This window comes from Chelonoidis abingdonii, chromosome 4 (genome assembly GCF_003597395.2).
Source record: "Chelonoidis abingdonii isolate Lonesome George chromosome 4, CheloAbing_2.0, whole genome shotgun sequence".
Classification (NCBI taxonomy): domain Eukaryota; kingdom Metazoa; phylum Chordata; order Testudines; family Testudinidae; genus Chelonoidis; species Chelonoidis abingdonii.
In genome coordinates, this window is record NC_133772.1 from 44,327,661 (window position 1) to 44,352,452 (window position 24,792).

General features: G+C 41.6%; 1 protein-coding gene across 2 annotated transcripts in view; it reads right to left on the bottom strand.

Annotated features, from left to right (window-relative positions):
- The window catches only part of OSBPL5 (oxysterol binding protein like 5), a 208,714-nt gene that overhangs the window by 17,628 nt on the left and 166,294 nt on the right, over nucleotides 1-24,792 (bottom strand). The window contains exons 8-15 of one of the 2 annotated variants that reach the window (XM_032765512.2): nucleotides 19,606-19,777; nucleotides 11,651-11,867; nucleotides 7,740-7,924; nucleotides 6,258-6,339; nucleotides 5,433-5,531; nucleotides 3,179-3,275; nucleotides 1,801-1,899; nucleotides 570-667 (exon numbers count right to left, since the gene is read on the bottom strand). In XM_032765512.2, coding sequence (XP_032621403.1) covers nucleotides 570-667; nucleotides 1,801-1,899; nucleotides 3,179-3,275; nucleotides 5,433-5,531; nucleotides 6,258-6,339; nucleotides 7,740-7,924; nucleotides 11,651-11,867; nucleotides 19,606-19,777 — 1,049 coding nt within the window. Of the gene's footprint in view, nucleotides 1-569; nucleotides 668-1,800; nucleotides 1,900-3,178; nucleotides 3,276-5,432; nucleotides 5,532-6,257; nucleotides 6,340-7,739; nucleotides 7,925-11,650; nucleotides 11,868-19,605; nucleotides 19,799-24,792 lie in introns of both variants that reach the window. The other variant, XM_032765511.2, reaches the window with a different exon arrangement.

Here is a 24,792-nt window from a genome sequence, read left to right on the forward strand (position 1 = left end):
CCAGTGTTGCCTGCAAGCCACAAACTTTGACATCACAGGTGACTTAAACTGCAAGTACAAATAACTGCACCCACAAAAACAGAATCCAGGGTCTAAAAATCTGGCCCTAGGGGTATGGCTACACTTCAGCAGGGAGTGTGCTTCCCAGCATGGGAAGACATACATGCTCTAGCTCTGCCTGAGCGCACACGCTAAAACCAGCCGCGTAACTGTGGCAGCACAGAGCAGCAGCTCAGGCTAAATGCCTGAATACCCATGCTGCTGCTACTGCACTGCTATGGTTAGCATGTTAGACATGCTGCTGGCCTGCACTGGGAAGCACTGTCCCAGCTGCAATGTAGAAGTACCCTAAGTAACTTGACCCAAGTCACACAGCAAATCAGTGACAGAATTGGATGGAAAACCCAAGTCTCCTGACTGCTGGCCCTGTGCCTTAAATCACAAGAATACACTTCTTCCCTCACTAGGAACTTCCCATGATAAGATTCTTTGTGTGATTCCCAGATGTCTGGCACTGATAAGAAAGAACCGGAGGGCCTGAGACAGATCAAGGGCATTATGTCTATTACCTTTAGTTTGAACTCCAGCTCTGCCCTGTGGTTGCTTCTCTCACATTCAATAGTAACTTTCCCTCCAAGTTCCATTGTCATGGTACCGTATAAAATTCCTAAAACAAAAAAATAGGATGTGATGTTTGCAGAGGCAATGGGCTGGTTTCTAAATGCAGATATTCTTATAAATTCATAGATTCCAAGGCCAGAAGGGATCCTTGTGCTCATCTAGTCTCACCCCTCCATAACACAGGCCACAGAATTTCTCCTGAATAATTCCTAAAGCAGATCTAGAAAAACATCCAAGTCTGACTGTAAAATTGTGACTGAGAGAATCCCACCACAACCCTTTGGTAAATTGTTCCAATTGTTACTTACTCTCGCTGTTAAAAATTTATGTTTTTTTACAGTCTGAATTTGTCTAGCTTCACCTTCCAGCCATTAGATTATGATATATCTTTCTCTGCTAGATTGAAGAGCCCATTATTAAATATTTGTTCCTCATGTAAATGCTTACAGAAAGCAATCAAGTCACCCCTTCCCCTTCTTTTTGTTAAGCTAAATAGATGGAGCTCCTTGAGTCTATCACTGTAAAGCATGTTTTCTAATCCTTTAATCTTTCTCGTGGCTCTTCTCTGATCCATACTATTTACACACAATATAACTTCACTGTGGGTTTGGGCCGCTATTGTACTATGGAATTCCAATTTCACAAACATTCAGCAACAGAAAAATGGATTCAGGGTGAAATAAGTAGAGACATTAATAAATAATAATAAAAAAATCCTCAAGTCTTTCTTAAAGAGGCAGAGAAAGGCATTAATTTACGCTTTGTATTTTAACATCAAAATTTCAACGATAAATACTTAAAAGCCAGGAAGTGTAAAAAGAGAAATTGTTCATTGTCACCTCACAAATAGTAATGCAGAATATGTCATGTGCACTAATTTCTGCACAGTGTTGACAGAAACATGCAACAGACTAATTCTGCCCTTAGCTATGCCTGGCAACTTCAAAATTACTTTAGTGAGAGTTGCCATACCTCTAACAAATGAGTGTTGTGTAATCCTGTCACCAGTACAGGACTTGATTGCTAGAATGATCAATGCATTTAGCGTCCACTGACTTCACGTGGGACACGTGAGAGAGCAGAACTACTACAGAACTGAACCCAGAGTCGTTAGGATCCCATAATATTATTCTGCATGCTTTCTTCCGACGTAATATTTGAACTCAGTTCACATCCTACCTTTACAATGGGCATATGGCATCGTAATGATATAGTCTTCATCCCTGTTTAGAAATGTAAGCTTGGCTTTCCCATCCAATAACGCAGAAAGTGAGTTACCTATAGATATAGGAGTACAGGTTAGCATACAAGAATATTTGTAAAACAAACGTCTAAGCTAATTCACTCATTTTCCAGTTCTTACAAATGAGACTTCAATTTAATGTAGGATCACTAATTAAATGAAATAAATAAAACCTATCGATTCAGGGCATAAACCAGCCACTAATTAATGGGAGTGGAAACCTGTTTTAAAATACTCCACTACAGAGATTCTTGCACCTTGCTTTGAAGCAACAGGTACTAGCTACTGCCAGAGAGAGGAAGCTGCACTTGGTAGACTGTTGGTCTGATGTGGTAAGGCAATTCCTATGTTCTTATGTCATTTAGAGCTCAGTGGATTTTTTCCAAAGTCTATTATACAAGTTCTTCTAATTATGTATGATCCTGAACAAACCTGCCATAAACACTGTAAGGACAGCAGTGACTGGTCACAAATTCCAGCCAGTGTAACTACTTGATGGATGTTGTGTCAAATGACAAACTAGTTTAAATAATTGCATTATCTTTAGGCCCCAAAGTAGCAGTGTGCTTTTACATATGAATATCTGCAAATCTGTAGTAGAACTTTAGGGCCCCACTCTTAGAAAGTTGAGATCAGAATCAGTTGTGTATTTACACGTGTACACAAGTCATGTATTTTGTGTGCACTAATGGGTATATGTAAAAAGCCTGATTTGTGAGTACAATCACGGTAATTGCACATGTAAAGCAAGTGCACAATTGAGCACCCACAAATCCCTAAGAACCTTAAATTCTGGAGAAATCAGACCCTTACAGTCCTACAGCTCTATTTGAAAAATGCAGATGTGAAAAACTCTCAGTTGCGATCTCACTGCCAGTCTCGTCTTGAAGAATCATTTGAGTTGCGAAGTAGTGTGTTGTGGGCTAAGTTCTGTACTCACTTTACATGTACAAGCTTGCTGAAGCAAATGGGGTCGTCATGTGTGTGACAGAGCAGAATTCAGACTTCTGCCTATTGTTCCCTGTGTGGGCAACACAACTGAATGATTTTTGCCAAGAGAGATACCATAGAACATCTGTTTTTGTAGATGACAGGTTCCCCAGAAAGTATCCATCTTGCCCTGCTTAGAGGAGGTAACTGGAAAATCCAGTGGAGCTCTGATAGCAGCATAGCTTAAAATGTCGACATAGACTTTAACTGGGCATTTTCTCTGCTCTTAATCTTCACTGTACACTGGCACGAGTAAGAAGTCCATCAGAGGAAGCAAAAGACACCAGCATGTAACCTGAAGGGTGTTTGGGTTTGATATCTTACCATAAAACTTAGACTTGGCTAGAATGCTGCCAGAAATGCAGAAACCATCCTTCCTATTACTGACGTGAAAGGCTGAAACTGGTGGGTGATGAGATACCTACAAGGAAAGAAGTAAAACTCTCAGCTTCCTCCATCATTAACAGCGCTCTCTGCATTCTATTCAGCTTTAAATGATGCAACAGTGAGTGTTTGCAGATGGACATTTTAAACTGGATGTCTAGAACAGGCACATTCTTGGGACTCTCTGATCTGCCCTAGGGAAGAATTAGCATTCTTTTTTGGCTTGTGGTGAGAAGGAGGAGGTTCCTACCGTATTATCGCCCTCCCACTACACCTAGTGAATCTAAAGCAATGATACCCAAACTGTGGCTCTAGAGCTACAAACAATTCTTTAGGGCTTTAAAAGAAATTCTTACGTAGTCCATGGGCCTGAAGGAAGAAGTGCTTCATGTACTTATCTAGCTGATTAATGGAGCAGCGCTCCAAGTAATCCCATGGAGGACTACAAATGAGAGATGGGGGAAAATATTTCTCCCTCTATTTTGTTTCTCTACGTTTTGTATGCAAGATCAGTGTGGGCCAGATTTTTAATGGGTGTAGTGCAAGATATTTGCAAGAGAGCTCAGCACCCAGCAGCTCCCATTATAACACTCACAGCCAGATTTTCAAAGCAGTCAGCATCCAATGTGCTGAATGCTTTTGAAAATCTGACCTTGCGTGTCTAGTAGTTTCTCCCTGTTTGTGCAAGTCTTTCATATCACCAGCAAAGAAGAAATATTTGTAGAATAGGCAAGTATGATCACAGGACCACAAAATTTGGCAGGGCGTCTCAGAGACAGATGTAGTACATGACATTACTTTAAATTCTAGATTTTAAAATGTATGCCCCCTCTGCTCCAAAACGCCTAGAAATAATGCTGTTTGCAGTTTTATAGCCATGTTGGTCCCAGGATATGAAAGAGGCAAGGTACGTAAGAGAATATTTATTGGACCAATTTATGTTGGTGGAAGGGACAAGCTTTTAAGTGTCACAGTGCTCTTCCTCAGGTATGGAGAAGGTAACCTGAGCATCCAAGTTAAACTCAAGGTGAAACAGATTGTTAAGCATAAGGGGTTCACATACGTTGCAGGAGACCACTGAAAATGAAGTGGGCAATTGGAAATAGTGCAGCTATGCACTCTAACACAATTCAGAACACTGAGGTTTTTTTCTTGTGTATTCATGCCATTGTCTAAATAACTTCCATAACAGGCACGTAGTAGCAAAAGGTTAGAGATTTGAATTTTGATTTAGTTCTTATGTATGAGAAAATGCTTCAATTAAGTAGAGAAAAAAAATTAAAATTTAAAGCAAGTTAGGGGATTTAGATGCCCAGTTCGATTGGGGATTCAAAACCCTTTGGAAGCTCTTTTTTCCCCTCCCCCCTTTTTTGGGGGGGAGGGTTGGGACAGCCTAGAAGCCTATATCCTACAGAGCTAAATCACTCCCATACTGACTGTCTTTCATCCATGAAGAATAAAGGGCCAGTTCCCTCCATTTACATCTGCTGATGTCAATGGGGCTGGGCTGGAGTAAATCAGTGTAGAATTTGAGCCAATGTGATTCACAGGGCTGCCCAGAGCGCGGTGGAGGCAAATGGGGCAATTTGCCCCAGGCCCTGCAGGGCCCCCCACAAGAATATAGTATTCTATAGTATTGCAACTTTTTTTAGGGAAGGGGCCCCTGAAATTGCTTTGCCCAGGCCCCCTGAATCTCTGGGCAGCCCTGGTGATTCATACTCTGTGTAGACACAAACCACACTAACTTGAATAGTATTCCATCAATCAGAAGTGAGCAATGTGGCAGGCAGGAAAAGAGGCTTTATTAAACAGCCTGGAAGGTTACATGTTGAACTTCTACTGTTTGAATGGCAGCAGCCTGGCCCTGGTTTACATTTCTGAGCCTCTAGTGCCACAAACTAGATCCCCATTACAACTTGTTCTTTTTCCAGTTCCACTCATCATATTAACAAGCAGTATAGAAGGATTTTAGCCGTGAGAAACTCTAAAAAGCGTATGGTGAAGCAAATGTCAAGCTAAAGAAATCTGGAGGGGGGGAAAAAAAAAAAAAGACTAATTTATGGCCATAACCTATTCTATATCCCTGTGCAAAAAACTCAGTCTCAGAGAAGGAGTAAGAAACACTGTTGCTCACACATCGGTTCAAGCAGTTCTTGTGCTTACAAAAGTCCGGATTGCAAACCAAGTTATTTACCTGTTCCGCGATGTAAAACGTGTGACTGTTTGTTTGTGGGTGAAACCAACAGCAGCGAAAGGTCTCTCCCAAAATGGGGTTATATGGCTTTTTTATTCCCTGTAAAATAAAGACACAAATCTCATGCACACACAGCTATGGGAATATTACAGCATGGAATGCCATGCCTGGGAGCTGTGTTCTTCTTGGTATGGACATGGCCCCAGGACCTAAAAGTTACTACCAAGGAAAATTGATTATCCAATCTTACAAATGAGGGAAGAACAGAAAGAGCTATCAAGTGACTTCCCCAAGGTTCTACAGCAAAACAAATGGCAAAGTCAGTGACAGAACCCCAGCACATCTGACTCTCACCCTCTGTCTACTCAAACCACTTCCACTTGATCCACAGACTGATCTACAGCCTCTGCTAACTTGGACACTGAAATCTACTGATGAAAAAAGTTACAAAACAGTTACATTGTTATTACTACACACAGCAGATACATGCAGATATAGAGATCTAGTAATATGTTGTTTGAACTTGTGACGAGAAAAGACTCCTGATATTGCACCATAAGAAGTGTTGACCCCAATTAACAATTAACAGAGTGTTCTCTGTGGCACACGACCAGCCCTAGCTTCCTTTGTCCAGTGCAAGAGATCTGAGCCCATTTCTGATAAACTGCTGCTATTGCCAGGCCCCCCATTCCCCATGTAATTTCGGTTTTAAATTAGTAAAATGGTAAGAACAATAAAAGGATAAATGAATTATCAAGAGAAAGGCAAAAAAATAAATCCAAAACTATACAAGCAATAAGTCTGAATGTTTACGCAATGTCTTACCTTTGGCTTCTTATAAAAGCCTGACAAATACCATCTCAAAACTTGCTTGATTCGACTGTATGGATCTTCTTCGAGTGCAGCTCTGTAGGAGATGGGACACGGGATGTTTACTCAAAACAATTTTTGTACTGTTTACATGTCTGATTCACCACTGTGTGACTCCAGTCTAATGCCATTGATTTTTCAGCATTGCACCAGCATAAAAGTGAAGTAATACAGTGATGAACCAGGGCTACATGTCTTGACAAACATTGTGGTGCTTCTATTGAAGGAGAAAGTACATCACCTAGTGGATACTGGTTTCTTAGTGATGTACACAAGTCAAACACACAAACTGTGGGACTTCTTGGAAGTGACTGGCAGGTACGTGCCCGACTAAAAATCCCAACGCAATAATCTCATTTTTAGGGCAATAATCTGGCTTAGGGTTGCCACTTGATCTGAAATTGTGCAGAGGTCATAAGATAGTAACTGGTCCAGTCCTATTGCTGGAAAACCAACCAACACCTCTAACTTCTTTGGAGAATCAGAAGTTTAGCTCTTGCCTGACCCCTTTAAATCTTCCCAGCTTTAGACGGACAGGAAGTGATCATGTGATGAAACTTTCCTCAGTGTATTTCCGTTCCTCAGTGTATTTCCAACCTGATACAGAACTGGAAGTCTACTGAGAAGCAACATCCAGACTTCAAGATGCCTATCTGAATAAAACCTCCAACCTTCCTGAGGTTCAGCTAGCCATCAGTAATAGCCAGGGTAAACACAATCACCTAGCAAGCTGCATCTTACAAACGGTGTAACTGGATCTCGACAAATAAGCTTGAAAACGCCCTGGGATTTTAAGAAAAGCTGAAGGCAACAGAATAATAAAGCACAAGCCATCCATGTGATGTTATATATGAATATTGCATATTTTCAATTTGTTACAACATACCAAGCATGCCCATTCAAGAGGTAAAATATTTAGTGTTTTCCACTCTGCCCTCCAAAAAACTACTCAGTTCAATGGAGTTAGAAGAACCCCTATTTATCTCCAAGTGCCACTAATTATGTTGGTTTCAGGTGGTGGCAGGTTTGCTTAAACATATTCTCCTGTAAACTCTGTCCTACAAATCTCTTTCCAAAGGTACACTAGAAGGCGGAGTAGTACTGTTATTGCAGGCTTATAATAAGTAACAGCATCTCTGTCCATTCCAGCCCATTCTTGAGGGAAGGGTGCATAGGAAGTTTTGTCTAGAGTTTCCCTATACTCCTTACTTCCCCCTACATCCCTGGTTTGCACTGGGAACAGTCTGTTTTTAAAGGTCACTGATGTTGATTCCTGAACTAATTTACAGCTACACAGATCAAACTAGAGACTCATGCATTATTTGGGAGACTTCTCAAATGTACAAATGGCCCAGCCAGAACCACATTAATGTTCGCACACATGTTCACACAGCTGGGAAATACATCCCTGCTAAGCCTGTCGTAAGTGGTGCTTACTGGGAAAGTAGGTCAGCATGGTAGTAATAATCAGAGAGTTTGTTGAGGAAAGAACGTGGCTCCAGGATGAAGGTGGGCAGAACCACTCGGGACAAGTCCATGCCAGGCCGCAGCTGTTTCAACAGAATCCACATCAAGCTCTTGTTTTCTTCCGAGACTGTTTCTGTTTGAGAGGATTCACCCGTCTAAATGAAAGAAGAAAAAGTCAGCACAGAAGGCGATGGTTAAAGCAAAGCGAATATGCCTGGATGGCCCAAGGGAATTGAGAATGGTAAAATCCTCCATGTCAACAATTCAAACCTGCCTTAGGTCAACAGGGAGTGAAAGTCATTACAGTGTGTAATGGTGGGTTGTGTAGAATGAGTGGTATTCTCACCTCTTGACAAGAAAAAAAAACAAAAACAAAACGGCAAAACCCACCATCTTGTTGACAATCTTAGCAGAGGGACCAACGGCTGAACAGACAATGGAGAGCGGAAGCGGTCCTTCACGATCGAAACATACTAGTGGGGCAAGCATGACACACCTTACACTGCCATGGCCCCTGTTGAGGCAGTCATGTGGAATTAATACAGAGCTATAGCCTGCAGGACACTCTGTCCAGCACCTTTCACCACCAGAAGTCAAGGACCACACACTGGTTTCAGTCACTTAGGTATTTCCCTTGATTTCAATGGAATTGCATGGGGTATCACTGAACAGGATGCACAGCCCCCCAGGCAGCAGGATTAAAAGTTACACTGTAAAGTTTAATACTGATATTATTTATCAGAGCCGGTACCCAAAGGCCACCCTAGGCACTAGAGTTAAATGAAGAAAGGGAACATAATGGTCTATTTATCTCATCAGGATTTCTGCTGCTTTTAGAGCCCCAGGCAAAAGATTTCTACAGAGGAATGAAATAGGTCCATTTCTGAAAATGAAATTTAGTTCTGGGGGACAATGTGTTTTTACACCCTGCAACAGCCAGCTTCTCAGGTGGTGTAAGTCAGTAGAGATAATATACACCAGCAGCCGAGACTTTGCTCCCACACCTTCTGGATGCCAATCAGCCACTTACGCTGGCATTTGCTCCTGCCTTCCATAAGGCATTACCAAACTCTCTGTGCTAAATGCTACTATACAGTCTATCAATCCCTCCTTCCTACATTCTGTACGCGGAAATTTAGCCATCAGATCAAGCATCGGTTCTTTCCCAAGAGTTGCCCCAAATCTAGTGCTAGATACAAGGAAGCACATGACCTAACATGCCTTGGGATGAATTATGCATTGATGAATGCCATGAAAACAGAATTTTAGGATGCACGCAACAGATCTGAGTGCAGCATCTCAAACTAGCTTTGTGACATGTTATTTTAGTAAGTCCCCTCACTTCTTGCATTAGAGCAAGGTTTGGAAAAAGTGAAAAGTAGTATTTTGGAAAATTTAGGAATGAGGAACAGTAAAGTCCTTTTTATTCCACTGATTTTTGTTATGTTACCATCTTTCTGGTGACAGAGATCCACGCAGCTTAAGTCTTAGAGAAGAAATGGAAACCACTAGTTAACTTATTTCAGTAGTGCTAGCTATGACTCCATAATTCTGGGTCTGTCAGCTTGTTTTTTATTTACCCAGCTTTTCAGGTGTGTATCTTGGCAATACAAATTAATTCCAGATTGGACTTGATATACAAAGACTTACCCTGAGAGTGAGTCATGGGAGGTGGGGAGGAAGGGAGTAGGGGAGAGAAGCTTTCATATGTCTTATCTAAAAGCTTTCCAAATGAAGTTCTTTTTGTTGCCAGTCCATCTTATAAAGATAAGTAATTTTTTATATTATGGGACAAAATTTTGCAAGCATGAATTTATTCCTGCAACTGGTTTTGTGCTGCAGATTTCTAGCACAAATATGGAAGCTTAGTTCTGGCAAAGTTATGTAGAAGTGCATATACATACCCCTCAACTGAGCTTCCATAACTTGGCTGAAAATTTACATAAACCAAAATAAATTTATAGAATTTGGGCCATAATATCAAAGGTCTACATCCTTTGTAGGGTAGAAAGCATGTATATATTTCAGGAGGATTGTGTTGTAAATTGGCTATATATTGGCTCAATATCTCAGACCCATCTCATACCAGTGCTGATAATGAAGTGCAGTATTGAAGGGAGGGGTGTACTTTACTCATCAGTGGCCCCATCTAGTTGAGATCTGACACCTAGGTCCCTTTCACCTGTCTCAGGTGCAAGTCCAGCTGGAAAAAAGATCAAGCACACTCTCTAAACAGAAATATGAAAAACAGCACCCAATTATCAAAGCAGCATGTGAACTATTTGAGGGCATACTGGGTGCCAAATTTGCCTGCACAGTCAGTCAATCTGCTGCCAGTATTTGTCTCATTTTAGACTACACTCAGCATGAAAGATACCCCTCCATACAATCAAAGTTTATTCCATTGTACTTGTGCTACAGCTTTGGTAGACATTTAAAATTAAAAAGGGCACCACATACTTTGGACAGGTGAACTCTCCACCAGTGAATGGAGCAATTATAGTAAGTTCGGTCAAAAATCCACTTCAAGAAGTGCCAAATTATCTACTCCGCTAACCTTTCATGACAATCTATCATGTGACACACACATTTTAGAAATAGTCTAAATACCTATTTCCATGGACAGAGCTAATTTCTCTTTGTTCCTGCTGCATATTCTTACTCTGGAGTCATAATACTTTGTGTAGTAATTGCTTGCTGTACATTAGGATTTGAAGTGAGCAAGACACAGCAGGAGGAGTAGTGACCAAATAGAAGAAGGACTGCCCCGAACAACTGCCCGCCCCCCCCGCACTTCCAGTCACGCCTCCTTAGCCATAAACAAGCGTGGGATGTCTCAAGCCATGAGACAGAGGCCTTGTCTACACTGGGAGTTTGTCACGATTCTGGCCACCAGTGTAGCTGCACTGATGCAACCTACTAATATAGACAGGTGCAAACAGTGGTGTTACCTGTGTAGCTTATGGTTTGCAAGAAACCAGGATTAAACTGCACTGGTGCAAGTCACGGCTTGTAGCTATTTACCCCCATCTATGCTAAAGGTTTGGACTGCTGCAGCTATGGTGCTGTCTGGCCAATGATGGCTGAAATCAGAGTAAATCCCCAGGGCAGACATCTTTAGAGCAAAATGCTTCTCTGTGATGCATCAACAGGAATCTACTTTCATTGTTTAAACAGTGGGCAACATTCCGATCTCAGCTTTCCTGGTGTAAATCCAGAGTAACACCTCTGGCTGCCAGTCTCCTCCAGCTGACTCTCATCCAATGCCGTCAACTCCATTGCTGTAAAAAAGCTGCTCTAACACTATCTTCATCAAAGAAGTCACAGTGACAAAGCCAACAGAAGTGCTCGTGTTGGACATGAATGCATTCTAATGCTAAATGGTGTGAAAAATTGATTCCTAAATGGCAGTTTCACATAGGAGACCAAGTAGCTCAGATGTTCTTTAGGACATACAAAAGGTTCATTTTGTGCAACATGAATAAGAAAAAGAGTACCATATTTTGCACCAGGCAATGGACTGAAGCCTCCTAGTTAGTCAGGATACAGGCTTGGAATGACAACTCCGCTCCTGCAGTGTAATGAGCTGTGGCAATGCTCTACAGCTCCTTAATGCAATGCCCAGTTGAAGCGCTCACTGATCCTGGAAACATGCCAAAGGGCTAATAGTGGAGCTGCTGTTTATCACACACACAATTACCGAATAAGGACAATTCAACATAATTTGGCAGAAATCTTCAGATAGCATTACCTGTAAAATATCTGAACCCATAGAGCAGTTTGACCGTCCTGCATCCAGGAGGCTGAATACAATGGAGAGATGAATATGAACCCAGAGACATTTCAGTGAAATAGATAAAGTTCAGAAATTTTTTTTTTACCTCCCCAAACTCCTCATAGATCTGTTCCATATAGGTCGTCCCTTTCCTTTCCTGGGAGACATCCCCGTGGATTTCAGACTGCTCACTCTCGCTTTCATTTGTCTTCCGGCTGTTCTCCTGAGTCTCATTCTCAGACTCCTCTATGTTGTCTCTCTCAGATTTGTCCGAAAAAGCATCATTTTCTACGTGGTGATTTTCCAGGGCTGATTCATTAAAACTGAAATACATGGTTTGTTACATTGCCTCAGTTTGATTTATGAAGCCAGATTATGAAAAGCATTTTAGCCAATATGAAAAAAGCCCTCAGGATGCAAAATAAGGCTTGCAACCAGAAAGAGTGAAGGACAACAACTTGCTGAGTGGTTGGGTCTATGCCATGGAAGCGGTAAAACATTTAGGTCACAAGTCTCCTCTCAGTCCACACTGTGGAGCTCCACTGCATATGTGCATTTGTCCGCATAAGAAACTCCTATTGGCTTCAATCAAAACTCAACATACAGAATGAATCCAGAATATACAACAGTGACTGCTTCTTCAGACAGAGATCTGCAGTGTGTCTCTGAGAAGAGATTTTTGCCTGCATAAGAACCTGCCACATATTATGTGCTACTGCTAAGGCAAAGGATGGTATAAAGGTATACATTATTTTTTACCACCACCACCACTCTATTTCAATAGAGGAAGATGCGAAGTCAAAACAATAAAGGTCAAGGGAACATTCAATGGCAAATTTAATACTGATAAAAGGAAATACCACCCCCCCTTCTATGCTGCACAATTAACCCATGGAACCCACCAGATATTGTTGAGTCCAAGAGATTAGTGGCATTCAAAACAAGGATTGGACATTTATGTGGAAAACAAGAACATCCAGAGTTATAGTAGTAAACAAAAAACAGGAGTTGGAAACGATACAAGCCTTCCTACTTCAAGGCATAATCTAACCTCCAAATAAAGAGGGTTAGGAGGAAATTCTTTGGGGCAGGTTATCTTATGAATTGCCAACTGCAGGGTTTCTTGCCCCTTCCTTTGAAGAAGCTAGTACTGGTCAATGTCAGACAGGATACTAGACTAGATGGGCCACTGGTCTGTCCCAGAGTGGCACTTCCTATGTTTCAAAGTAAAACTTAGTGCCTAGTGCTCAGTTATTTTCCATATTAATACTTAGTGTTTCTTATCTATGAAAAACTATTATTTTAAGTTCAGTTAATTTAAAATATGGCAAGGAAGGGGCCTAACACTCAGTCAATTAAGGCAATCCTACCACGTCTCACAGAGTTTTGTTTTCTGTTCATGAATCCAATGTCCCCCTCCCCCCTTCAGTGGGTTACAAGACTGCAAGTCAGATAGATCTCTGTTGCTACAGCTATGTTCCTTCCAGCTAGTAGTGATATTCTGGGTCTCTCTGGAATTTAGAATGCCAACACAAGAACTATTTTATTGTGATCATATGGCCCATGTCTCTGTGATCAAATGCACCCCTGCATCCACACCCCACACACTCATGTAATAATCTTTGTACAAAATATGCCCTGTGAGGTATCATTTGAAAAAACTAGTAAGTCACTGGTCAATAATATAGGTGACATGTATGTAGCAACATTGTATGAAAAGTTATAAAATCCATCCTGTATAATGTTAAAAGGGACATGCTCAAACTCATGTAGTTCAATCTCAAACCCCAATTAAGCACAAGCGGTCAAGCAAGTCTTAAACAAAAGGATGTTTGTGGTTACCTCAATTTGCATATAAACTGTAAACAGAGTCTCCAGAACACGAGAGAAAAGAAAGGAAAGGAGACAAAGAAAATCTACATCTCAGCAAGAAAACAGCATGAAGCATCTTTCCTCAACAGACATCTATTTGCTCTCAACTGAAGAGAACTTTGTGAGGGGAACTGAAGTATACAAGTGAGGGGCAAACACCCCATGTTATCTCTTGCCCTGTCATTCTCCCTCTTTGCACTTAAAGAGGACAAAAGTCCCCTAGGCTTTGGGGGAGGGGCCCTGACCTGAAAAGGTTGGTTGGTAAAGCTGTTGGAAGAACTGTACTTTGGTAAGAACTGTACTTTGAATCAAGTATAGTTTGTTAAGTTAGATACTAGGAAGCGTTTTATATTTATTTGTCTTGTAACCATTTCTAACTTTTATGCATCATTGTTTGTACTCACTTAAAACCTCTCTTTCTAGTTAAATAAACTTGTTTTATTCTTTAATTGAAAACACCCTGGGTCAGTTAAGTTAAGTTGTCTGGGTAATTCCATTTAAGATGGCAAGCTGTGTATTGTTCCCTTAAAGGGACAATGGACCTAATATCTCTGGACTGTCCAGGAGAGGGCTAGCCAGTACAGACCACCGTTTTTGTTTTTTTTGTGGGGGGAGGGGGGAGAAGAGATCTGGGACTGGGAGCATATCAGGTACCCTATAGGAGTAACCAAGGTTGGTAAAAGCCAGAGTGTAAGTCAAGTGTGGCTAGCAGGCTGCAGTTACACACAGACACTCAGGGTGTGGCTTCCATGCTGGAAGTCTGTTTGTGAGCAGGCCCAGGATGGAGCTACTGCTGTAAGGCATCGTAAGGCATCAAGGTTGCAGAGCAGGGGTGCCGAAGTCCCTCACTAGCCTGGCTTGCACTCTGGAATGTCAGTCTCCTATGAAGCCTCCATGCAGTGTCTTGTTTTATATCCTTGGGAATTATCCCAGAGTGCAATATCAATGACTGTCCTAATTTTAATCAGTAGGTGATACTGACAGTAGAGATCATGATCTCTTGAACTATACAATTTTACTAGCATATGCAAAGCTTATTAGGTTTCATCTTGTGAATCCTAACAGGCACACAAACTCTATGCATAATTTAAACACACAAGGCGCTCACTTCTAGTAACAAAAGATTTTCTGCGTTACCAACGTATTTCATAGAATCAAAGAAAATGGAGATCAAAGACACTTATTAGGTCACCTAGTCTGTCTCCCAGCCAAAGCAGGATCTCTCTCTTCAGTATATTAGAATGCTTTGTCTAGTTTTAAATGGTTCTATGATGGGTTCCACCCTCCTCTCCCATCAGCTGTCTTTGGAGACATTGATATTTTGATTCTATATTACTTTGAGAACTCGCTTGTTCACTCCCTCTCTGTTTTTAGGTTTTGCTATTTAGACAGATTTTTAAATGCTCAGAATCCAGAATTGGTGTCAGATTTTCAGTTCCCATTTAGGGTCCCATATAATGGCCAGATTTTCAAAAAGTGCTCAGCGCCCAGTAGTATCCATGGCAACACTTCTACTCAGATTTCTAGAACAGCCCAGTACTCAGTCTGTTGTGCTCTTTTGAAAGTCTGGCCAGCAGCATCTTATACATGTGGGACAGTTTTTCTAATCAATATGATAGATTTAGGGCCAGAGGATTAATGGTTATTACATTTCAGCACTGATGCTCTGATATTATAAACTATGCAGCTCCAATGACATCAGTGCCAGGATCGGGTCTCTGTGTTTTGTGTCAGACAATGACTACCACGCATGATGACTGAAAAATTAATCTGAAGTTGAGTTTAGTGCATATGTGAATTTAAGATCATAAAAGAAAAAGAAAAAAAAAAGGCAGGGGGTGGGGAGAGAAAGGAGGAAAGAGATTATCGCATAATCTCACAGCACAGATACTTGCTGGTTTGGCAGATCATTTGTTTGTTGCTGACAATTCAGGCTTGATTTATTTTCTTTGGGGTCAACAATCAACACAATTTGTCAGTGTTCTGCATATCGTTGTTATGCTTCCTTCCCTTGTGAAAATCTTCTCCTTGGGATGTGTGTACTTGAGAGAAAGGTTCACAATATGGGCCAGTGTCAATGTTTGAGAAATAGCACATGCTTAATTTAACAGCATTTGTAAAAAGCCCAACTTCTGTTAATTATGATGTTCCTTTAATCTGTGAGAGGATTTAAACTTTCTGCTGGGGCAAGTCTTACTCCTTTTTGACTTCTTTCCTAACCAAAAAAATCCTTCTGCAATGACACTTTTCTGGTATTTTAGTTATTCCAGAGCAGTGGAACAGGAGGGAGTTAATTCATCTGAAACTCCCCAAATATTAACTCTGTGCAGTAATTACCAAACCAGCCTGCTACACATCAGACTTCAAATATACTCAGAACTATAGCGCTACTCTGGGGAGCACAAAGGAAGACATATGCTATTCAGAGTGAATATCAAACTTGACAGATAAGGAGAATGAAATGGAGCCACACCAGTTCAAACAGGAAAATTTAAAATCAGTAAATACATACATTAAAAACAAAAGCCAAATTATGAGTCTGATTCAAAATCCTTTGAAAATCAATGGAAAGAATCCTATTGGCTTTCATGGGTTTTGGATCAAATCCAGTGCAGAGCTGTAATAACAGTGTTTAAAGGCAGTAGGAGACCTTTGCTCACTCAAATAAGAGTAAGCCCTTTGTTTCAGGGCTACGTTACTGCCCTCCATCCACGTGTACTGTATCAAAGAGCAGTATGTGCATCTGAGCAACATAGTATTGTTCATGATTTCTACTATGGCAGCGCCTGGGAACCCCAAGCAAGGGTCAAGGCACCATTGTACATAAAGTAAACAGTGCCTGTCCCAGAGACTTTACAATCAAGGTGTCAAACAGAACAGACCACAGTTAGAGAAGGCACACAAACAGGGGTGGGGGAAGCAACAACAAACAGGCTTACGCATAAAAACAGAAGTCTTTATGCCTCTCAAAGTCTCATGCTTAACATCAAAACGGACTTCTGCAGGGTTATAGCCACCAATTTCCTATTTATTTCCAGGGAAGTCGAGAGGCTGTGACCCTGCAAGGTGCTTTGAAAGTTTACGCTCTTTCCAATTATTAAATAGATTAATTTTTGTTATTGTTGTCTCCTCTATTTCTTTCCCACCAAGACAGGAACAGAAATAGCCAGTGGAAAAACACAGCAGTGGCTCAAGAGAAGATTTTCCCCACAAGGGGAGGAATGCCCCCCCAAATATAGAACATCTGTCTCCATTTTATTTTTTGGCAGAGTAGTTTGACTAATTTGAAGATACAGTTAAATGTAATTAAACTAGCCCCCTAATAACAGCGTGCCAACTTAATTGGGCAGGATTCCCTGAAGGGAAGGCATTTAATTAGAATGAATGAGTCCCTGTGAGTGGCAAACCAAGAATCTACTCAACACTTGGATAGCTGGTTTTCCACCTACTCCCCTTTCCACCCCATTCTGCACCGCTGCTGCTTTGGGGAATTTTTACCCTTGTTATGTAGCTGCCAAATTCTCCGAGGCTCAAAAATTTTTGAGAAAAACTGAATGCTGTGGTAGAGCCACTCAGCGCACCAGAACTGAGAACAATCTACACTGTGCGCCAGGCTCAGAAGAGGGTTTGGCATCCACGAGTATGGCCTAGAGGCTGAGCTCTTAAAATTCTGGCCCTATGGGAAGCTGCTGAGTTCTGTAAATCAGGAGGCCCAAGTAGGGCCCTTAAAATTCAACCAGTGAGCAGAGAATAGAGTAGCTGTTGTACATGCACGATTGATGTTTGAGTTTGAAGCTTAACACATTCTTTTCTTTATCCTATACTTTCCATTAACTGCAACTGTAGGTCTGAATGCACATTCCCAAGGCACCATTCTCCTTTCTGATCCAGACAGACACAGTAGTGGCTTTATTTGTGGCATGATGCCATAATGGTGCCCCCTCAAGAGAAGGGGTAGCATATGGACTGCAAACTATTCAGGGTGGGACCAGTCTCTTTTACACATCTGTACAGCACCTAGCACAATAGGACCCAAACCCTGGTTCAAGCCCCTAAGGACTAGTATTATATGAACAAACAAGCACAAACATACCCTCAGCCAAAACTGTAGTAAGTGCCAATAGTATTTCCATTACCAGCACATTGTATCTGATTTTAGTCTCACACAGAATTGGCATATGCACACGTCTGAAAAAAGGCACAAATTCTCTACCACCGCATATATCTCAGTGTTTCTTTGTACCTAGAACCTTACAGGCAACCAATCCCCATTTAAAGGCTAGCTATACAATACTCATTGGTTCACGACCAACTAAAAGGCTCTCAGTGCAGGTATTATTATGTGTATACTTATTCTTAATAAGAGAGTAGGAGATCAACATCAAAGGACAGACCCGTAAGATAAACACATATATGCACAATTAAATCTGCATGTCCTAGTCACACATCCGATTTCCTGCTGCTCTGTCCCACCCCATGTTATACCTTGAAAGAAGAAAAAAAAAAAAACCCAGCCAACCAAACGAAAAAAAAACACTCAGAACAAATGACCATTGTTTATGGTGCAAGTTATAGCTGGGTATGAAAGAAAGTTCCGCTCAGCGCGGAAGAACAATGGCATGCATGAAGTGCTGAAAATACAACAGGCCTGCAAAACAAGAGAACTACACATACATTGCTGCTTTGGGTCACCGAGCTTCTGACAAGTCTGTGTCCTGCCTTGTGATTAGCAAAGATACTTCCACATTCTGAAAAGGAACTGGATTCTCCTATTGTTATATTCCTATATTCATAGTGTGGTATTGTCTACAGGCCAACATTTTGCTAGTTGCTGCATGTACACATAGCAAGAGACAATCCCTGCCCCTCAAAAGCTCACAGTCTTAATGGAAAAAAGAGAGACAAAGGGTGAGGACAAGACAAACACACAGGAAGGCAAAATGACTTCCCCAAGATCACACAACAACTCAGAGGCAGAACCAGGCTGGCTTTATGCCCAGAATCCTATCCAATAGGCCAGAGAGATTTTTTAAGACAACCTATCTAGCTGTAAGGTACAGAGAAAACCACAATGTTTACTCCAACAGTCTTTAAACTGAAGTGCTAAGAGATGCTACTGTAATATTACGAGTGTGGATAGAAAGATGGTTGCAGTGTTTTTTTAATGTAAATTTTATCTTATGATGCATCTGGGGAAGAGGTAGGAAACTATGAACCCACTAACTCAGTGGAGACAGCAGTTACGAAACGATAGCCATGGAGCATGTGTGCTCTCCTGACTATAACACAATACTACTATTAGCACTGAGAGTAACTCGCTGTAAGAAAAATCAGACCTACCGCTGTATCTACCAATTGGCAGCCAGATGCTAGAGCGAGTACATCCAGTTAACATACTCCATTTGTTGGCTGGACTCACTGGTAGACTGATAACCTCTGTAAGGCCTATCCCCACTCCTACCCCCAGGGCCATCCCTAGCTATTCTGGGGCCCTACAGAGCCCCCCTCCCTCAAGGGGCCATGGGGGGGTCCCAGGCCTCCATAAGGGTATGGGGGGCTGGCTAGGGGGAAGGGGGGAACCAGCCCCCAGCACTCACCGGTGGCACGGCTAGGATCGGGGCCCTGCACTTCCTGCTGCCAGTGAGTGCAAGTCCAGCCCTGCTGCACTCCTCAGGGGCAGTAAGAGGCAGGGCTGGGGCGGAGTGGGGGCAGGGCAGGGCTTGGAGAAGAGGCAGGGTAGGGGCTGGTGCAGCATGCAGCTGCCCTGGGCACCAGGAAATTCGGTGCCCCAAGTTTCCTGGTGCCCTACCCAGCTGCGTACTTTGCGTATGGGTAAGGACAACTCTGCCTACCTCCGTCAGCTTCAACAGAAATTTGGCCCAACTAAGGCAATACAAGTCCTTTGTTAGGCACATTGACACAGCTGGAACTCTAACCAAGCCTTTCATAGTTTGTAGGCTACAGGACAGCACTTAAAAGAGAGCTTTTCCCCATCTCTCCCAAAAGATACCCAGATATTAGTGATGGGTGTCGTATAAGAACCTAGACAGAGATAGGTTAGACTATAGCCTCTCACCAAGCCAATGGTGGCTAGTGTGTATTCTGAAAAAATAATATGGTTAAGAATGAGTCATGTGTATGACCCAACCAGTACCTTTACATGTACAATAGCTAAAAGCACAATCTTACTGGAAGAACTCCTGGTCAGAGATGGTGGTCGTGTGCAACAGGTTATACAGCCCAGCATGTGAAGAATCAGAAGAGCAGTTCAGGTCTCCATCCTTCCCCTGTTTGGAGGCGCTGAGTCGGAAGAGACTGGAGCAACGCAGGGCAAGTTCCAGAGCATCCAACCAACATCGGCCTGTAGAACAACAGGACTTGTCTAAGCATAGGAGGTCAGAGATGACAGCAAAAACGTTCATCTAAGGTTTCTCAAAAGCTTCTCATTTGGGAGTTAAGAGTTCTAATTAGTTTTCACTAATAGAGACATCAGGCAGAGTACTTTAAAGATTTAAATAGCTCAGAGTATCTATGGTTAGCCTAACAAAAGCAGAGCAAGTATTAAGATTTATATAGTTTTACATTCAGTGTCCTTGTATTAACGGTGGGCATAGTCCACCTTTCTAGATGTTGAGGTGCCATTCTGCACAGAAGTCCCAGAACTATGTTCAGTTCTCCATGCGATCACTGAAAAGTTATTAGCCCCCAAAATCATGATCAGGATACTAACATCATATTAACAGTCACTCATGACGAGAGCCAAGATTGTCAACATATGCAAAGCGATGAAGACAAACATGAAAGCTCAAGGTCTGTTTATTGAGTTATTTATTTTCTTTTTTCCATTATTGTTTCCTTTTTTGCTCTCTGCCATTGTCCCCCCTCCCCTTTCCTCTCCCTTTAGGTGAATTTGGTAAAAATCAACAGTACTAATGAAGCAAGTGCTCCTAATCTTAATCTGTAAAGGTCATAATTTACGTTATGGGCCTAATTTACAAACACAGGCCTCATGCCTGCAACTTCTTAAGTGTAGTTAGACTGCTGCTCCCGTGTGGAGCTTCATTGACTCCAATAGCCTCAGATGGGTCCAGCAGTCAGCTGGCACACAAGTTGCATAATGAGACGCATGAGGACCTTAACTGAGCGATTCCTCATTTAGACATGCCAGTCTGCACAGTCATGGAAAATGAGAACTTAGATGCTGAGTGTCAATCTGAGCATCAAAATTCAGGATACAGATGGAGACTTTTAATGGCACTTGCATATCGAGGAAATTGGAGTCTTCAACTTTTGTTTTGTTTGCTGTTAAACCACTACCCTAGTCTGCTTACCAGAGAGACCGTCTGTATTCTTGAAAACTAAAATACCTGTAACAGGAAGAATCAGACTCACTGATGGGCTGTGACCCAGGAAGCCTCTCAGTGACAACTGGCAGAGGGCATACCATACCATACCTCACCTCACATCAGGCCTAACACATTCATTGCTCCAACTCACTGTTAGAATCTATATCTAAAAGGTGTCACAAAAGGTATCATATGCAAACTGGTAACACACTGGTCATTAATGTTATTGCATGTATATGTATGAGTGGTATACAAAGAATAATAGATGTCTGCTAGAAATACATTCTTAATGTGTTTGGAAATCAGGATATAAGCCCAGCCTATTCTAAGCAAAGAAAATCTGTTCGCCTGCTTCACTGTCTCTTCAGTGTAAATTGAGCAAGGTGAGGCCAGAAACAATGGAAGCACATTTATAGATAAGGTAAACAAAGCAATCCGACTAGCAAGTGGGAGAGGTGACCACTTCACAATCACAACGGGGGATACCCCAGGAAGCATTCCTGGCTCCTGAAACACACAGACAATGGCATCCATCACCTGAGGGGCACAAGAGGCCACAGCTCTTGAAATCATAGAGATGGATCCTTCGGCCAAGGGGGCTGAAGACTCTGAACTGTCTATTGATGAGAAACCCACTTAGACAAAGACTGTAATATGCTGAAGTTTTAGTCGCTAAAAAGCATGTTTCGTTCGCAACCTTTAAATCTCTTTTCCACTCTTCCTTGAAATCACTTAAACCTATGTTCTTTGTTAAGCTTTTTCTTTTTTTATTACAAAACCATCTCAGTGCTGTTATATTCAAGGGAAGAGTGGGTCTTCAGTTAACCTAACAGGCTTTGGAGGCAGCACACAACTTTTGAGAGTGTCCAGTGAGACAGACTGGACACTGCAGAAAACCATCAGTGGGAAACTCTAGAATTGAAGGGGTAACAGATTGTTCCCTGCAAGGCAAAGTTTGGATTGGTGGAGTCCTGAAGAGTTTGCTGGCAAAGTGGACAAGCTGGTGCACCAGGGAGCTGACACAGCAGCAGCAAAGCTCACTCTTCCTGAGCCAGAGTGGTAACACAGCAGCTGAGTGTTCTGGGTGACATCAACAAGAGGTCAGAGACTAGGACACCGGGCAAACCTGCAGCGCATTCAAGAACTGACGTATCAAGAGAGGCACTCAGTAATTTTTAACATGTATAACAGAGAGCTTTTTATGCATCTCAAATTACATTACAGAATAATTAAAAATGTATTTGAGAGGCTGTAAAGAAAACAAAGGGGGACATAGCAATAGCAGTGAAAAATACTGTAACATGAATTTCATGTTTAATTTTACTATGGATCAAATCCCACACTCAGGATGCACTGCCATGCAGGAAAGCAGATGCTTAATTTCAAGAACACACTTAAATCTCATTGACTTCAACAGTTTTCATAAGTTGAATCTCCACTGGGCAAAACTTCCATTGACTTTAACAGAAACCAGACCCTAGGACAGGGGAGGGCAAACTTTTTAGCCTGAGAGCCTCATTGGGGTTCCGAAACTGTATGGAGCGCTGGGTAAGGAAGGCTGTGCCTCCCCAAACAGCCTGGCCCCCGTCCCCTATGTCTTCCCACCCCCTGACTGCCCCCCTCAGAACCCCAAACCCATTCAAGGGCCAGGCAGAACAGTCCTGAGGGCCGGATGTAGCCCGCAGACCATAGTTTGCCCAACTCTGCCATAGGAGGACAGCAAATAGAGCTCGAAAAGGTCTAGGTCATTTGTATACAAAGAAATATTTATAATTCTACAAGGTTTCTATGTTTTGATGAATCACTTTTGTAAAAGGCTACAGAAGAGTAGTAAGAGAAAGAAAGGAATGAAGATCTTGAGGAATTCCAGATTAATACCAAACTGTAAAACATCAGAGCTCAGTAATTTTGTCTTATTTCATCCTTAAAATTCCTTCAGCACTGGCTTGCTGTTTAATAACACCATGCATAATGTTTAATAAATGCTCAGGCAGGGTCAGGACTTCTGTAAAATACAAAATAATATGAAATCAATTACAAGTATTGCATATCAAAGGCTTTACATGCAGAGATTTATTCTCTTTGCACCACAGAGGATTTACAAGGATAACTCATCAGTGTGAATGGGTGTTCTGAGCATAAATACACCGCCCCTACACACACACCTAACTCATCAAGATGAGAATCATTCAGCTTACTCCATGTGAGCAAAATGCACTGCAATTTAATCTTTTATTCTTCAGTCTTATGGGATGGAAACTGCGGTTTTCATTAGGAAATACTGCACATGCTATATTTATTGTGCATTTTGTTCATGTCAAGATTTTCAAAAATAGAGTTAAAAAGCTAGGAGCCTACATTCAAATATATATCTTGAATGTGGTCTGGTTTACAAATCAGAAGCTCCCACTGATGTCAATGACACTTATTTAGGCCCCAACTCAGAAAAAAACCTCTAATGCATGTACGTAAAACCCACTGAAGTCAAGCATGTGCTTAAGACATATTACGAGAAGACAAGGCTTTAAGGATTCAGCACGCAGATTTACAAAAAGGTATTTAGACATTTCTGTACATCCCACTAGGTGCCTCTCTGTACCTTTAGAAATCTGGTCTACAAGCATGAATTTAGCCAACCATTTCTGAAAATCTTTATCTTAATACTCAAATGCAGAAACACCTAACAATGTCATTCTTAAACCCAACTCGAAAGAGTATCTACTATAATAGCCCATCCTGCATTAGCATTCAAACTTGTTACTCACACCCAAAGCATATCAACAATATTCAAAGAATGGCCACTTATTCACTTTAAACCAAAAGTGCATTCAAGAGAGACCAATCAGGATAAAAGCTACAGCACAGCCCCTTTTCCATCGGGTGATGGTGTGAATGTAGACACAAATACCCGTAACAAAGTTAGAAGCGAGATGCGGCTTTTCCTCTGCAAAGAAGAAAGGGTCCATTCTCTGTAAATTAACCACAACTGTGTGCTAATTTCAGCGTATTACACTGAAAACATACAATCTATAATTTTTAGGACTTGCAGGCTAGTTAAACCTGTTTTATTACTGAAGAGCTGAACAGAACCTGTCATGCGGAAGTGATATTACTACTTCTGCGTGTGCTCACACGTGCAATGAAAATGAAAGGTTTCTTTGTATTGACCTGTTTCCAGGTACTGGGTCCAAGCAATCTCACACTGAAATATGGAAAAACAGTACACAGTCATGTAATTAAAGACAGAATGATAGTGCACATGGGGCCCAAATCAAGACTACACAGGCAACTTTAATTCTGGCATTTGCTAATTTTCTAGTGTTTGACTTTGAAACCTTAATATTCTTTTAGTGTAGTTATGTGTGGAAGATATTATATACACGCACACACAGGGTTGAAGGCCATGAATTGATTCCTGAAGAGAGGCTAGGCTATGTTAGATAATAAGGTTCAGACCGTGACAGTGCTTAAAGGCTGGAGAGGTCTGCTTCAAGATTTGGCGCTTTTAAAATTGTAACATGCAACAGTGCAATAAAAGTTTTCTAAAGTCAACAAATAAAATATGTTCTATTATATTTGCATTGGACAGTGCTTTGTTCTAAGCACAGGCTAAGATGAAAGAATATATTCAACTACAGTAGTTGGCAGCATTTTTCATAGGGTTTAAATACAGATTATTAAAATCCTTGTAATACAACTCCTTTATGATAGAAATTATGCAAAAAGTATATGTTGCTTCAAAAATACCCATATTGACTCTCTCAAGAGTCTTGTAAGTGTTCTGAGCTTGATCTTACTTTCATTGAAGTCAATGGGTATTTTGTCAAAGGGCGCTGGGAAAGACCCTGATCGCAGGACCAGTTAGAAAGGATGGATGGAGCTAAAATTCAGTAAAACCATCAGGACCCCACTTTTGAACCCTGGCCAACCAGGTCCCTAGGTGGCATCCTTAGCACCACATTAATGCGCTCAACCACTGCCACTGACCAACAGCCTTAGTGCTAAACACCTACAGCCCTGCAGCAGCCAC